Consider the following 16,135-nt stretch of genomic DNA (forward strand, 5'->3'; position numbering starts at 1 on the left):
AGCAATTATCCCAGACTTAGGCAGCACTGGTAAGAATCTCTCAGTGATAGTGAGGGAGAGTGTGTGATCTAGAAGCTTCTGCACCATGAGCAACTTAGCCCTGAGCCCCCTCACCTGCTTTGAAGGCTCTTTTCCTACAAACACCTCAATTTACTTCTTTATAACAATTAATTCTTCATCATTAAATAATGGTATTAGTACAAACACCGATACCTACTGAATGTTTGATTAATTACCTAGGAGATTCTTATTTTTGAGTTCATGTCTGTTCTTCAAGCAGCTCTGTCACACCAACTAGAATGTAGCCTAGCACATAATTGGTGCCCAAAAAATATATGTAATCAATATGGAGAGGGGAAAGTAGGTGTGTGCAAGGCCATTGCCTTTGTCAGCAGATAAGGTTTTAACCTCACTGTTTCCCAAGGTGAAACTTTCAAGTTACTCAATTCTGTACACTCAGACTAAGCTTTGCCCTCACCCTTCTCCCTCCCACAAGTGGGTGGGACCATCCTCCCAGACTTAACCAGGGGCCCTCAGTGACAGGGAATAGTGAGTGATCCAGAAGCTTCCGCACCATGAGTGTCTCTGCACTGAGCCTCACCAGACTCTTGGGTGGCAACTCTGGGTTCCTCCAGCTGGCCTCCCTGCTTGGCCTGCTTCTGCTGCTCTTCAAGGCTGTCCAGTTCCTCCTGCACAGGCAGTGGCTGCTCAAAGCCTTCCAGCAGTTTCCATCCCCACCTTCCCACTGGCTCTTTGGGCACAAGGTAGGAAGGAATGGAAAGGGGAGTAGGAGGGAAGGGAGGCTACAGCCCAAAGACTGGCCAGGAAGTCCACAGGACAAAGCCTCTTGCATGCACTCGGCTCCTGAGGAACACCCAGATTACCTCCCAGCTGGGCTCATCCCAGCGCCAGGAGCTCACTCATTGAATAGAAGCCTGTCCTGCTATTACTCAGCTCTGTCACTTGATCCATCATCATGCAGATCTGACATCTGTCCTGGCAGCCCGGCATGATAGAGGGCTGTGCTTGGTTCTTCCTGAGTCTTTGCCACTCCAGACTAAGCACACCTAGACCCCTCAGAGAACCCCCACTCAGAACCGGCCTTCTGCATCCTTTCCTGCCCCAGTCACTGAATGTCATACTATTTTCTGGTCCTGAGTTTTCTCTGAAACTCAGACATTAGTGTGATGGAGTCACTACCTGAGGGGTGCTTGCTGGGTGGTAATGAGAGACATGAGTAATGAATATCAGGACATGTCAGGACACAGGAAATCAGTTACCTCTGCTCAGAGGGAAGGATCAAGTGGCTCTGTTGGCTGCAAACTAAAGCTGTTTCCAGAATGTGTGTTTTGGGGGGCAAATGTATGTCATGGGTAGAGGTGAGGAGAATGGCAGCACACTTTCTGCAGGTGAGCGTGACTGGTGTTAGACTTGCCCCCAAGAGAAGATTTGTTTATCTCTCCTTCAACACACCTTGCACTGTGAGCTCTTTGGGGTTGGGCACACCAACACTCTCTTATACCTCAGTGCCCCCAGCAAAGCCTGGCACCTTGCATAGAGTGAGAGGAAGGAGGGAAAGGAACAGCCTTAGGGCAGAGGAGGTACAGGTGAACTTCCTGCACTTCCAGCCTGAGGAGGGGCACAGAGCATGGTAAGGGGCAGTGGGAAGGGAGCTCTGCAAGGGATTGTGTTCTGAACACACTTAGGAGGAGGTGGAGGACATGAAGCTCATGCAGACAGCTGAGCTCTCACCCCCACAGCTCCACGGAGGCACACAGCTCTATCCTACAGGGCCACAGGATCCAGCTTAGGGCAAGTTCTGGGAGACAGAAAAGGTCTGGAGACAGCACAGATCAGTCTCTAGACACAGTCCCAAATCTCTAACTTCTGCTGAAAGATCCAGAAATATGTCCCTATGGTTCTGCTGCCCTTCACTGCAGTCCCAAAAGCAGAAAAAGTGAAGATTTTTAAAGATTTGTCTTTCCCCTGATATCAGATCCCAAAGGACCAGGAGCTGAAACACACTCTGACATGGGTAGGTGAATTCCCGAGTGCGTGCCCACAGTGGCTCTGGGGCAGCAAAGTTCGTTTCCTTGTCTATGACCCTGACTACCTGAAGGTGATTCTGGGGAGATCAGGTGAGTGAAGCCCCAATTCAACAGTTTCAGTTCTTCTCTTCAGAGAACATGCCCCATGTCTGTGAAAGTCCAGAAAAAAGGTGGCAATTCATTAAAAAATATCAAAATAATCTACATACTGTTCTCCCTGGACACACCTAGTATATGGGCAACAGTACTTACTTCAGAGCAGATATTTACAACAGCTTGTGACCTGATTATTTTTGTCTTATTTTTTTACTCTCTCTTCTTTAAACTCATCTGTGGTGATTTGTTAAGTAGACTATTGTTTGTTAAGTAGACTATTTGTTAAGTAGACTATTGTTAAGTAGAGGTGATCTGTTAGGTATATTGACCTGTGTCTGAAAAGCAAACTTCATATCCACAGTGTCTTTGATTTGAAACCTCTAATTTCCCTCATTTATGTAATGGGCTTACTAAGCCATCACTCATTGTGAAAACACTCCAAGGCTCAGTTGTATTCTTTGGCATTGAAAACGTGGCCTATGTTCCTTGCCAGCTCCTCTACAGTCCTGCTGGTTTATGGAGCCTGTCTTCCTGAGTGAGCCCTTCCACTGTCCCTGTGAAAACAGAATGGGATATGAGGCAGTGGGAGGTGACATGGATCAAAATGCCTATTGACAGTCATCAGAACTCATGACAGCCCATAGCCTCAACCACAGTTGCCCTGAGTCTGCATTATTTGTCTCTCCTTTGCAACTAATCCTGTTACTTATTTTTCAGATCCGAAAGCTCATACTATCTATAGACTTGTGGCTCCCTGGATTGGTATGTATACTAAACGTGGGCACTCTGAAATTAGGTTGTAAAATCTCTCTCTGACTCACAGAGAACAAGAGTTATCGTGATAGACCCTATATGAAACCTCATTTCTTCTCTTCTATCCAGAATCCCACCCTTCCTCAAGCTGTTGTGGGCCCTCCTGAGACTCACTCCTTCCACCTCTCCTTCTAGGTATATCCAGTCTCAGCCTGACGTGTACTTAGGCACCTCTTTCTCCTGCCCACAAATCCTTTCCACATTTACTTTGCAGCTGTCATAATTACTTTAGATGTCACAGCCCATTTGGGAAATTCATATTTCTGAAAATCACCAATCATTAATGTATTATCCAAAGAAGTTTAACCCTTGGGTCTCTTCCTCCAAGAGTCCCAGCCTCAGGCTCTCTCAAATGGTCCCAGTCTCCCTCTCATCCCACTGCCCACTCATTCCACACACATGACCATGTATGGCCCAGGGTACGGTTTGCTCCTGTTGAATGGGCAGAGGTGGTTTCAGCACCGCCGGATGTTGACCCCAGCCTTCCACTACGACATCCTGAAGCCCTACGTGGGAATCATGGCTGACTCTGTCAGAGTGATGCTGGTGAGTCTCTCTCTCCCTTTCATTTCCATTCACTCACTCGAGGCACACACTCAGATTCCTCACTTGAACACCCATCAGAAACAGTCACACAGAATTACAGTCTCAGGCCTTTAATGTGAGAGTCAGGTCTTCAAAAGTTGGAGGGACAGAATAAACACAGGCATCAGGAAAGAGTCACTATTTTATGGTCCAAGACAGAGATCATCATGGTGAATATAGATTCTTCTTTCAACTTCCAAGTCTTTAGAACAGTGGACTGGAAAAGGAGTTGATCCATTTTGTCAACAGGAGTACCTGTCCTCCACTTGCCTGGTCAATGGCATCTTCAGTAGTGGTGCACCTCCCCTGGTATGATTCATTCCTGGTGGACCTGAGGGCTTCCACATGGACTTGAGTGACCCATGTATTGATATTGACACCAGGTCCACATCTCACAGCAAACCATCAAAACTTATCACACCCATCAAAATTCAGCTCAATGATCTGACAATGCTCAGCAACTTTCATGAAGAATAATGAATTGAAGTATTTTCAATATGTGGTTCATATACACTACAGGGTCTATTTGCTTGTCATGATCTTGTCCTCATATTTGGTATTCTGACAGTTTTTAAGTCTAGCTCATAAATTTCAAACCTAAAGGGTGGCCCAGGGTCTTTTCGTCAACTGAATGGTCATAACTGTTTCCCCCAGATTCTAAATTTAATAAGCTATTATGTAAATATTTGTTTAATTCTGTATGAACATTTCTGAGAAAGAGGAATCAGAATACAAATGTTTGCTTTACACTCTTAATTTGCTAAAATGCATGTGGCCCAGGGATTCAGGAAAGTATACCTGGAGATGCAGAGAAAGAGGGTGGCCTAATTAGCACAGGCGTTCTGGGGAACTGAGAAGGGCAATGATCTTCTCCCTCCCCAGGACAAATGGGAGCAGCTCATTGGGCAGGACTCCCTTCTGGAGATTTTTCAGCATGTCTCCCTGATGACCCTGGACACCATCATGAAGTGTGCCTTCAGCTACCAGGGCAGTGTCCAGTTGGACAGGTTAGTGCCAAACCCTCAGCTGTGGGATCCTTGTTCTTACCAACTGGTATAAATTTACAAGAGTTGAGTGATGCATCTTGGATGCTCACAACTATCAAATAGGAGATTTGTACTGAAGTCCCAGGCCAGGCCCTAATTCCTGACCAGACCCAAATGTGCCCCAGTCACAGGTCCCTGATTCCTGAATGGGGTAGAAGCCTGTTTGCTCATGCCATCTTCTACAGGCCAGATGCTCACAAGAGATGTGGCACAGATATATGGTGTACCTCAGTGTTGTCTGTTCCCATCATTGAGGGACTCTCCACAAAATCCACTCGGCTTCCAGGTCATGTCTCTCCATAGAACAATCTGTTCTGCCATCTCTCCATCAGGAATTCCCAATCCTACATCAAGGCTGTTGGAGATCTGAACTACTTCATTTTTTCTCGTGTGAGGAATGTCTTTCACCAGAATGACACCTTCTACAGACTGACCTCTGATGGCCGCTTGTTCCACCAGGCCTGCCAGCTTGCTCATGAGCACACAGGTTCTGTCTCTAATCCTGTCTCCCTTCCTCTACCTGGCTGTCTAAAAGATAGGACCATGGCCCCTGAGACAGAGGCAGGACCCCTGCTCACATGCAGAACCTAGGACACCTCATGCTGGGCACTAGAAGCTGAGACGTTAGTGTGTCAGGTACAGCATAATGCCAGTATTGTCACATTATTAATGTTGAATGAGACCCATCCCACCAGCATTCAACAGGGATTCCAGTGGCTATGCTCCTGAGGGAGGCCTGCCCTGGATCAGTTAGTGCTGGCCTCCCACATGTCCACACACCTGTGCAACCTAAGTTCTTCAGGGCAACCAGATTGTCATAGAGGGTACACGACTTATTAGGGGTTGCGGCAGCTATGTGTTCTGCCTTGTAACTTCTTTCCTGGGACAGATAAAGTGATCAGGCAGAGAAAGGCTCAGCTGCAGGATGAGGGAGAGCTGGAGAAGGTCAGGAGGAAGAGGCGCTTGGATTTCCTGGACATCCTCCTGTTTGCCAAAGTGAGTGTGTGGGAAAGAAGTCTGTGACTTTCCCCAGGAGCAGAGCAAGGGACAAACCCTGCTCTCTCATCCATGGCCTCCCCAGATGGAGAATGGAAGCAGCCTGTCTGATGAGGACCTGCGTGCAGAGGTGGACACCTTCATGTTTGAGGGCCATGACACCACGGCCAGTGGTATCTCCTGGATCTTCTATGCTCTGGCCACACACCCTGAGCATCAGCAGAAGTGCAGGGAGGAGGTCCAGAGCCTCCTGGGGGATGGAGCCTCCATTACCTGGTGAGTGAGAACTCAAGAGGTGGAAAGGCCCTGCCTCTGATAAGGACAAGTGCATGTCTTCCTAGGTTCTGCCTGCCCATCAGGATGTCTTTCACTTCAGGGACCACCTGGACCAGATGCCCTACACTACCATGTGCATCAAGGAAGCCCTGAGGCTCTATCCACCAGTACCAAATGTGAGCAGAGATCTTGGCAAACCTATCACTTTTCCTGACGGACGCTCCTTACCCAAAGGTATGAGCTTTGTATACTCACTCTCGTAAGCTTTCCCAGGGAGAAGAGGCATCAGAAGTCCACCTGTGTTTTAGCTCTTATGAACCTCTCAGTCTCCCTTACCTCCTCTATGGAAAGGATACTTTGAAATTTGGATGAGTCTTATGAAATTCTTGACATGGAACTTGAAATTAGAAAAATCTCAATAAAAAATGTGAGACTCTAGATTAAATATCGACCTCCAGATATTAGCCTTAAAATTGTCAGTACTTAAGAAGTACAAGGGAGAGAATCATACAGATCTGGGAGATGTGACTTTTTTCCAAGTGTCAGGGCAAAGGAGGGAGATCCTAAAAACCCATGGTACAAGTCAGGTGGTCCAGAATCTAAGGAACATTGAGAGGGAGAGAAAAGAAAAGCTGGTATTCCTGCCCTGATAGGAAGCCACCCATTGTCTCACCCAACATTGAGTCTGCCACATCCCAGCTGTGTGAATGTGGAAAAGATAATCAACCTCAGTGAAACTCCAGTATATCTTATGAAAATGGGAGTTAACCAGTGTGTTCTGAAGGGTCCCTGGGAGTGTTGGGTGAGAGCATGTATACTCCCACTGGTTCACGCAGGGTATTGGATGACTGTGTGTTGTCACTTCATTTACTGTAGCAGTGAGTCTCCAACATTTTCTTGCTCTCAATCCTAGGCTCATGGTTTTCTGGTCCTCACCTTTGCTCAGGTGCTTTGCCATGCCAACATTGCCTTCCTGTAGTAAAATCATCCTGCACAAAGTGATGACTTCTGGGATTCAGGCAACTTATGCATGCATGTTTCTTCTGGTTGAGAGACCAGGGCTCTAGCCCACTGGCATAATTAGTCTTCTGTCTCCTAACCTCCCACAGGTATCATGGTCACACTCTTCATTTATGGCCTTCACCACAACCCGAAGGTGTGGCCAAACCCAGAGGTATGAGGCCCTGTGGGGATGGAAGGGTATTGTCTCCCAGGACCAACACCTCCTCCTGCTCCCACCTTGTGGATCCTGTCCCCTCGTGGTTGAAAGCAGGGACTTGATCCCAACTTGTCCTGGCCCTGCTGCTGTCTCTGCAGGTGTTTGATCCTTCTCGGTTTGCACCTGGTTCTTCTCGACACAGCCACTCCTTCCTGCCCTTCTCAGGAGGATCAAGGTGAGATGTCCTCTGAGTGGCAATAGGATGGGGAGAAGGGAGAGTCTCTGTCATGTACGTCCCCAGTATGTGTAATCCCTAGTTTTCTATGTGGCTTCTTCATGTAGGCCCTTGTTTGTTGGTTTTTGTGAGTAGACGGTGTCGTGTGTTTGTGTCTGTGTCCAAAAGACAGGACACACTCGGAGAGTCTGACCCACTGCCCTTCCCATGGCCATCTTGTTGGTGACTCAAACACCAAAATACACAGAAGTCTGAGGCACAAGTGTCATTGTGTCTTGGTGCTTTCTTCATTTTGGAGAATGAATTTTCAGAATTAGGTTTTTATGTGCAAACTTCCCTTCAGGTGTTTGTTTTCCTCAACTGTCAGATATGTTAAGAGGTGGATTTCTTTTTCTCCCCACATTTCCAGTGAACTCACCACCTTTTCTACTGAATTCATCAGTGGTCACTGTGATGCATCATTGAAGCATTTCCATATATTGAGCATCACACACTGTTGTTCTTACTGTAGAAGCCCTATGTGTGAAGTGTGCAGCCTATTGTACAAGAGTGAACACTAGTGAGTGTGATTTCATGCAGTATTGGCTTCTGCCCTTCAATTTTTGGTCTCATTCTAATATTCACAATTGGTGTCCATGTTGCTAGTCAGTAAAATGCTGCCTGTGGAGATGGATCTCTACCCCACAGTTCATGGTATAGGATGAGGAAGCTAAACTTCCTCTGAGAGAAAACTCACTATTAAATTGACACAGAGCACATACAGTCTTGTACACTCACAAACACACCTGAAGTAGCTGTTGAGCTAAATAGGACCATGCAAAAGGGCTTGCTGTGAAAACCCAACAAGACTTCAGGAATTGACTTGTGAAATACAGATTGTTGTAAATCTACTAAATAATTAATAGGAAAATTTTTCTGAGTCCAAAATCCTGTGACTTTTACAATGCCCAGTTAACTTTCAGAGAACAGGCATTAAAAAATTTTCTGCAGAGAATTCATATCTCTCAGAAATATTTATCCTGTATTTGATTCCTATCAGATACTAGCTACAAATCATGGCACTGACCCTGGAGGGCAGGACAGTATAAGGTAGATCACTACTATGTAGAAATGCTTTTACTCTGGGGGTCCCATTGCATTCATTTTATTTTTACAGTTCAATTAATCTAAATCAAGTACAAAAGTATTAAAACATTATTTTTCTCTGTGCCAAGCCCTGTGCTCTGATGCAGTTTTCCATTCTTGGTTCAGTAATAACAGAAAGGCGATGTTCAGAATCAGACACCTACCACTGAAACAGATGAACTTTTTTTTCCTTTTTGTCACACTCTCATCACTCATTGAAGATCTCATGCAATGTTCTGTGTCCCTGGCACTGTCGGAAGCCCTAGGCTGTGGTGGCTACTTGAATAAAACAGATGGTAGCTTAGGGACTTGGGAGAGAGAAGGACAGCCAGGAGAAGGTTGGGGGTCAGCTGGCCATTGTCCTGAGCCTTGAGGATGTTCAGGGAGAGATAGAGGGAGGACATCATTAGTAACCTCAAGAAGATGAGCTGAAGCAGGAAGTAGGGCTGGACAGGTAAGAGGTGTGTGAGGCAGCAGCCCACAGAGGGTGTGCAGGGAGCCCAGGCCTTGGATACGGCCATGACTGGTGGAGGGCATGAGATTAGGGAGGCAGAGGGGCAGAGAGACCAGTGAATCTTGGATAGAGAAACTGAAGATGCCAAGGAGGGATATTTCTGGAGTGGAAGTCTAGAGGTGCTGGTGGACCAACGGTGTGCAGGGGAGGCTGGAGCCTTGACCCCTGGGTGGGAGGAGATGGATCCCCAGCACAATGTCCTAATCAGGAGCTGCCACTGACATCTGATTCTGCTGTCCTTTGTCTCCCCAGATAGGATCCCAGGGAGTGTGGGCCTCACCTTCCCTCATGGCCCAGACCAGTGATAGCCACACTGAAGAGTCAGGAACCATTTGTAGAGAGAATAAACAAGTCAATGACTAATTCTTAAAATGAGAAGTGTTATTCGATTTCATTGTTCAGTGTGCCAGCCTTTTCTCAGCAGAGATTTCATGCCTACGAACGTACAAGTAGGGCCAGAGCTTCCCTGCAGGAGTAGGGGTCTTGTCAAAGGGCAGGAGAGTGTGAATCAAGGCCAGAAGCAGAGCGTCTGCCAGCTCTCGTTGTAGGAGGTTTCCCAATGCTCAGCTCTTTTCAGGAGCTCCGGGCTCAAGGCCTCTGCAGCTCAGAACGGGATCTGAGACCACTTTCTCTGTCCCTACCTGGTTCAGGAACTGCATTGGGAAGCAATTTGCCATGAATGAGCTGAAAGTGGCCGTGGCCCTGACCCTACTTCGTTTGAGCTACTGGCGGATCCCACCAGGGTGCCTGTCCCCATGGTACTCCCTGTGTTGAAGTCCAAGAATGGAATCCACCTGCATCTCAAGAAGATCCAATAATTCTGGTGGGGGGAAGGACATTTCTGCAGGCCAGCTATTTGACATCTTGTGTTTGTGTCACCTGTTCCTGTACATCACCTTTTGCCCACATCCTGCTTTCTATCTTTTCACTTGCCCTTCTTCCCACCTGCCTGCTCTCCTGCCTCCTGGCCTCCTGTCTGTTGGCCTCCGTTTCTCATCTTGCTCCAGGCTCCCTACCTGCCTCTCTTTCCATCTCTACCCTCCGGCCTGTATCTCTCTCCCCTCGCCACCCGCCTGCCCACCACCCTGTCTGCTCCTTAACCAATCATTTCCCTTGTGTTGCCTGTCTGTCCATCTGTGAGTTTCCTGCGGCTGCTACAATAAATGACAACAACCTCAGTGGCTCTGTATGACAGAAATCTACTTCCTTGTGGTTCTGAAGATCAGAGTTCTAACCTGGGTCTCACAGGGATGCAGCCAAGGTAACTGCACTCTCACAACACATCCTGGGCCATTGGTGTGCCTCTGCCTTTGTCATCTCCATCATCTGGAGCTGCATTGCTGGGCTTCAGAGCCATGATCACTATTCAAATCCAGGACACCTTTGAATCTCTCCATTTCTGTCTTCACAAGAAATCTCTATTGTAAAAATATTTGTGATTACATTTTGCCCACTGTAAAAATACCGAACATTCAGTCATCCCAATATTAGGACGTTTATATATTATTGTACATTATTCACCTTAACACACTTTTTTCCTATCACTCAATCTGTTCATCTATATTTCTCATGAAAATGTCTGTCCTAATGTCTTTATCTTCCCTCCCTCTTGCAATAAAGTTCACAAAGTTGGATGAAGTGTCCATCTTCCCTTGGAAGGAGATGAAGGGAAAATAACGGAGAATGGGGGAAAAGAAAGAAACAGGTCCCTTCTGAGGAAGGAAGAAGATGACATCTTTCTTGTGATGTCAGGACTCTGCTTTCCAGGTGCAGCCCACCCTCTACAGGATGGGACCTGTCTGTCCAGGGATCATGGGACCCCCTGATGCCCCACAACTGCCCAGTTTTTTATGGTTCCATGTAGCTAAGTTTAGGCAAAGATCTCTTCCCTTAGAGTTAAAAGAGCAAAGTTCACACTTGTTTGGAAAAGAGAAGATGCTCCTCTTTTTTATCCAAGGGGTAATGCTTCACATGCTAGGTTTTAAAAAATATCACAAGCTAGAGTTTTGAGCTGAGTATGAGGGCCACCTGATGGTGCTCTGCACCCTATTTGGACCTACGGAGCGAGGTGGGAATCCGCTGACCCTGTCTCTTGCCTGGCTGCTGATGCTCCTTACTTGCCTCATATGAATTATAACTTACTTCTATTGCTAGTTTGTATCGCAGGATCTACTGTCCCCAAACCATTCCAAACCTATGGCCCTGGATGCCATAGACCAGCATCCCTAGATCCCTTTGTTCATGGTTTGACACCATCTTATCCACAAATAGGCTTCTCCCCAGAGTGCCAATAGCCAGGGCTTCCTCCCAGGCCCCTGGATTCCCAGGTCACTGGATGAGTTCAGGCCTGCTCTAAGAGAAACTACTGAGGGCAGGATGAACATGAAGTGCCTGATCCAAGGATTAAGGAAGGAGAATGAATGAGAATGGAAATGACCTGGACAGGCTGTACAGCAGTTATTCTTCTGGCCTCAGGTGGGACAGGAGGGCTCATGCTGGCCATGCTCAGAGAGCAGAGCACAAGAGGCGCTAACTACCATTATGACACTCATCATCATGGAGCTGCACCACATGAGAGCAAGTGTCAATGTCTGAGTCCCAGAGGTGGAGACCTGACCCTGACCCAGGAGCAGGAGAAGGTGGGGCAAGAGGGAGAAGTAGGAATGTCCACATGTAATAGGTGACTTGGGTTCTTGCCTCTTCCATACATGTAAAATAACCAAAATGGTTTGGAGAGTTAAGAGATAGCCCACAGAAAGGCAGAAAAAGTTTTCAAATTAGGTGACTATACACCACACACCACACACACACACACACACACACACACACATACACTATTATATATAAAGTATTCATTCAACAGTAAAAATACAACCATCCTATGCAAAAATAGATACAAAACTTCAGTAGTCTTCTCCCTGAAGAGCATGGCTTTATGGTCAATAGAGGAACATGAAGATATATTCAACATTATTAGTTGTTATAATAATGGCGCAAATCAAAACCACAATGAGATACCCTTAGGGTGGCTTAAATTATTTTTTAAGGAACACAAGAAATATTGGATATAATGTGGACAAATGGTAACTTTTATGCATTATAAATGAAGGTAAAATTGTTTTAATCAATTAGGAAAAACAAGGTGGTGTTTCCTCAGAAAGCTAGAAATCGAGTTTATAGTATAGAATTCAGCAATTCCACTACCATGTGTTTATCCCAAACATTTGAAAACTGTACTACAACAGATCTATTTATTTTCATTTCAGCTTGTTCATAGAGTTACGAGATAGAGCACACCCAGCTGTCCCATTGACAAATGAATGTACATCCAAAAATGTGGCGGGTAACCTACAGTTGATATTATTTTGGTTATAGAAAGTCAATGGGCTCTGACACCTGGTATAGCATGAATGGTACTGATGAGAATAGGCTCATGAAGAGAGCCAGACACAAGAAGACAAGTCTTGTAAGCTTCCATTCATAGATAGTACAATAGGCAATTAATTGAACAGGTACAGAAACAAAACTAGAAAAAGTAGAAATTCGAGGTTAGGAAGAAATGGGAAAGAGAGAATGGGGTTTTGCTTAATGGTTACAATATTTCTGTTTGAGGTGATGAAAGGTTTTGAAATAGTGGTGATGACTGCAAAAACATAATGAATGTAATTAATGCCTGTAAATTGTAGAATTCAAATTGATCAAATTGTCAAACTTTTATACTATATGTTTTACTCTTCTTTTTTATTGGCTCTTTTTAGTTAGACATGATAATAGAATTGATATAATTATAAAAAGCATAGAATATAATTCGTTCTAATTCAGTCCACAGTCCTTCCCCTGCCCCTCTCTTCCTCCCAACACCTGTTCTCTCCTTTCTTGCTCTACTGATCTTTCTGCTATTAACTTATAGGTTTTTTTAATGTTATTAAAATTTGTTCTGTTTCATTATACATGACAACAGAATGCAGTTTGACACATTGTACACAAATGGAGCACAACTTCTCATTCCTCTGTCTATACATGGTGCAGAGTAACACCAGTCTTGCAATCATACATGTATATATGGTAATAATGTCTGTCCCATTCTACCATCCTACCCATCCCCATAACCCTGCCCTCTGCTCACTCCCCTCTGCCCAATATAAAGTTCCTCCAATCTTCCCTATCCACCCCCATTATGGATCAGCATCTGCTTATCAAAAAATACTTTGGGCCTTTGGTTTTGGGGGTTTGGCTTATTTTGCTTTGGTATGATATTCTCCAGCTCCATTCATTTCCCTGCAAAAGCCATAATTTCATTCTTCTTTAAGACTCAGTAATATTCCATTGTGTAAATATACCATAGTTTCTTTATCCATTCATCTGTTGAAGAGCATCTAAGTTGAATCCATAATTTACTGTGAATTGAGCTGCTATAAACATTGATGTGACTGCAGCACTGTAGTATGCTAATTTTAAGTCCTTTGGTATAAACTGAGGAGTGGTATAGCTGAGTCAAATGGCAGTTCCATTCCAACTCTTCTGAGGAATCTCCACACTGCGTTTCCAGAGTGATTGCACCAATTTGCAGTCCCACCAGCAATGTACGAAGGGTACCTTTTCCCTCACATCCTCGACATCACTTATTGTTACTTGCCATAATTGCCATTCTGACTGGAGTGAGATGAAATCTAAGAGTAGTTTTGATTTGCATTTCTCTAATTGCTAGAGATGTTGAATATTTTTCATATATTTGTTGATTGATTGTATTTCTTCTTCTGTGAAGTATCTGTTCAGTTCCTTAGCCCATTTATTGATTGGGTTATTTGGTTTTAGGTTGTTAAGGTTTTTTGAGTTCTTTATATATCCTGGAGATTGGGTAAGTCATATGTCTCTAGAAATATGTTGATGTCTTCAAGATTTTCTATTTTATGGAGTATAATTTTTAAAATAGTTTCTGATTATCTTCCATATTTCAGTAGTTTCCATCATGATATTTCCTTCGTCATAACCAATTTTAGTAATTTGAGTTTCTCTCTCTTATTCTCCTTAGCATGACTAAGGGTTTTTTATTTATTTTTCAAAGAACCAACTATTTGTTTTGTCACTTTTTTTGAATTGTTTCTTTATTTTCAATTTCATCAACTTCATCTCTGTTTGTAATTATTTCCCATCTTCTGCTTTTGATGTGGATTTACTCTTATTTTCTAGGGCTTTGAGATGTAATGTTGGGTTATTTATTCATTGACTTTCTATTCTTTAATGAATAAACTCAATTCATTGAACTTTCCTCTTAGCAATGCCTTCATGATTCCCCAGAGATATTGATATGTAGTATCACTATTCTCATTTACCTCCAAGTATTTTTTATTTCATCTATTATCCATTCATCATTCAATAGTATATTATTTAGTCTCCAGATGTTAGAGTAGTTTGTATTTTTTATTCTATCACTGATTTCTAATTTTATTCCATTATAATCTGATAGAAAGCAGGGCATTATCTCAAATTTTTTGTATTTGCTAATTGTTGGTTTATGGCATAAGATATGGTCTGTTTTACAGAAGTATCTATGTACTTCTGAGGAGAAAGCGTATTCGCTCATCGATGGAATGAAATATTCTACATATATCTGTTAAATCTAAATTACTGATTGCATTATTATTTCTATGTTTCTTTGTTTAGTTTTTGTTTGGAAGATCTATCCAGTAGTGAGAGAGGTGTGTTAAAGCCACCCAATATTATTGTGATGTGGTCTATTTGATTCTTGAATTGAGTAGGGTTTGTTGATATACATAGATGCTCCATTGTTTAAGGCATAAATATTTATGATCGTTATGTCTTCTTCTTGTATCATTTCCTTAAGTGATATGAAATGTACTTCTTTGTTCCTTCTGATTAACTTTGGCTTGAAGTCCACTTTATCTGATATGAGGACAGAAATTCCTGCTTGTTTACACAATTCATGTAAGTGATATGTTTTTTCCCATCCTTTCACCTTAAGTCTGTGGATATCTTTGCCTATGAGGTGAGTCTCTTGGAGAAAGTATATTATTTGGTTCTTGTATTTAAATCCAATCTGCCAGTCTTTGTCTTTTGATTGATAAGTTTAGAACATTAATGGTCAAGGTTATTATTAAGATATTATTTGTGTTCCCAGTCATGTGGTTTATTTCTAGTTTTTAATTTGAATTAGTTTCTCCTTTGATTGACTGTACCTTTAGTGTAGTTCCTCCCTTTGTGGGTTTTCCCTCTTTTTTATTTCATCTCCATGGAATATTCTGTTGAGAATATTCTGAAGTGCAGGCTTTCTGATTGCAAATTCTTTTAACTTTTATCATGAAATGTTTTTATTTCATCTTCAAATATGAAGCTTAGTTTGCTGGATATAGGAGTCTTGGTTGGTATTCATTTTCTTATAGAACTTGGTATATGTTATTCCAGAATCTCCTACCTTTGAGGGTCTGGGTTGAGAAATCAGCCGAGATCTGTGTTGGTTTCCCCCTATATGTAATCTCTTATTTTTCTTTCATAGTCTTTAAAATTCTATCCTTATTCTGTATGCTAGGCATTTTCACTATAATGTGCCTTGATGTGAGCCTGTTGTAATTTTGCACATTTGGGGTCCTGTAACCCTGTTGTATTTGATTTTCCATTTTATTCTTTAGATTTGGGGAATTGTCTGATATTATTTCATTGAAAGGATTGTTATTCCTTTGATTTGTATCTCTGAGTCTTCTTCTATCCTGATAAAACTTAAATTTGGTCTTTTCATGTTATCCCGTAATTCTTGGAAGTTCTTTTCATCATTTCTTAGCATCTTCTTTCCATGGTCAACTCTATTTTCAAATTATGTATTTTTTTCTTCATTGCTGGAGGTTCTGTCTTTCAAGTGGTCTAATTTGTTGGTGAAGCTTTCTATTGAAATTATTAATTTGGTTAATTGTTTCCTTCATTTAAAGGATTTCTATTTGGTTTTTTGTTTGTTTGTTTGTTTGTTTTTTGGAGAATCTTTATCTCTTTATTGAAGTGACATTTTACTACCTGTATTTGCTCTCTTACATCATCCTTTACTCTGCAGATCAGTTTAACTATGTACATTCTAAATTCCTTCTCTGACATTTTTTCCACCATGGTGTTGATCAATTCTGTGTTTGGAGTATCTTGATTTGCTTGGGGTTATTTGTTCCCCTGCTTTTTCATGTTGTTTGTGTGTATATCCATCTAACAGTATGAATCTGATGCAGTAGAGTTTCTACTCTG

At 43.2% G+C, this 16,135-nt stretch overlaps 1 protein-coding gene across 1 annotated transcript; it reads left to right on the top strand.

The window, feature by feature from the left end:
• Nucleotides 1-538: 538 nt before the first annotated feature.
• LOC124978267 (cytochrome P450 4A11-like) lies at nucleotides 539-9,938 on the top strand. The gene is given in 13 exon segments (XM_047542477.1): nucleotides 539-764; nucleotides 1,997-2,138; nucleotides 2,862-2,906; nucleotides 3,376-3,503; nucleotides 4,425-4,549; nucleotides 4,921-5,075; nucleotides 5,478-5,584; nucleotides 5,670-5,860; nucleotides 5,961-6,094; nucleotides 6,970-7,034; nucleotides 7,178-7,254; nucleotides 9,544-9,605; nucleotides 9,608-9,938. Coding segments are annotated over 13 exon segments (1,524 nt in total). The 5' UTR covers nucleotides 539-575; the 3' UTR covers nucleotides 9,712-9,938.
• The last annotated feature ends 6,197 nt before the right edge of the window (nucleotides 9,939-16,135 follow it).

This window comes from Sciurus carolinensis, chromosome 1 (genome assembly GCF_902686445.1).
Source record: "Sciurus carolinensis chromosome 1, mSciCar1.2, whole genome shotgun sequence".
Classification (NCBI taxonomy): Eukaryota; Metazoa; Chordata; class Mammalia; order Rodentia; family Sciuridae; genus Sciurus; species Sciurus carolinensis.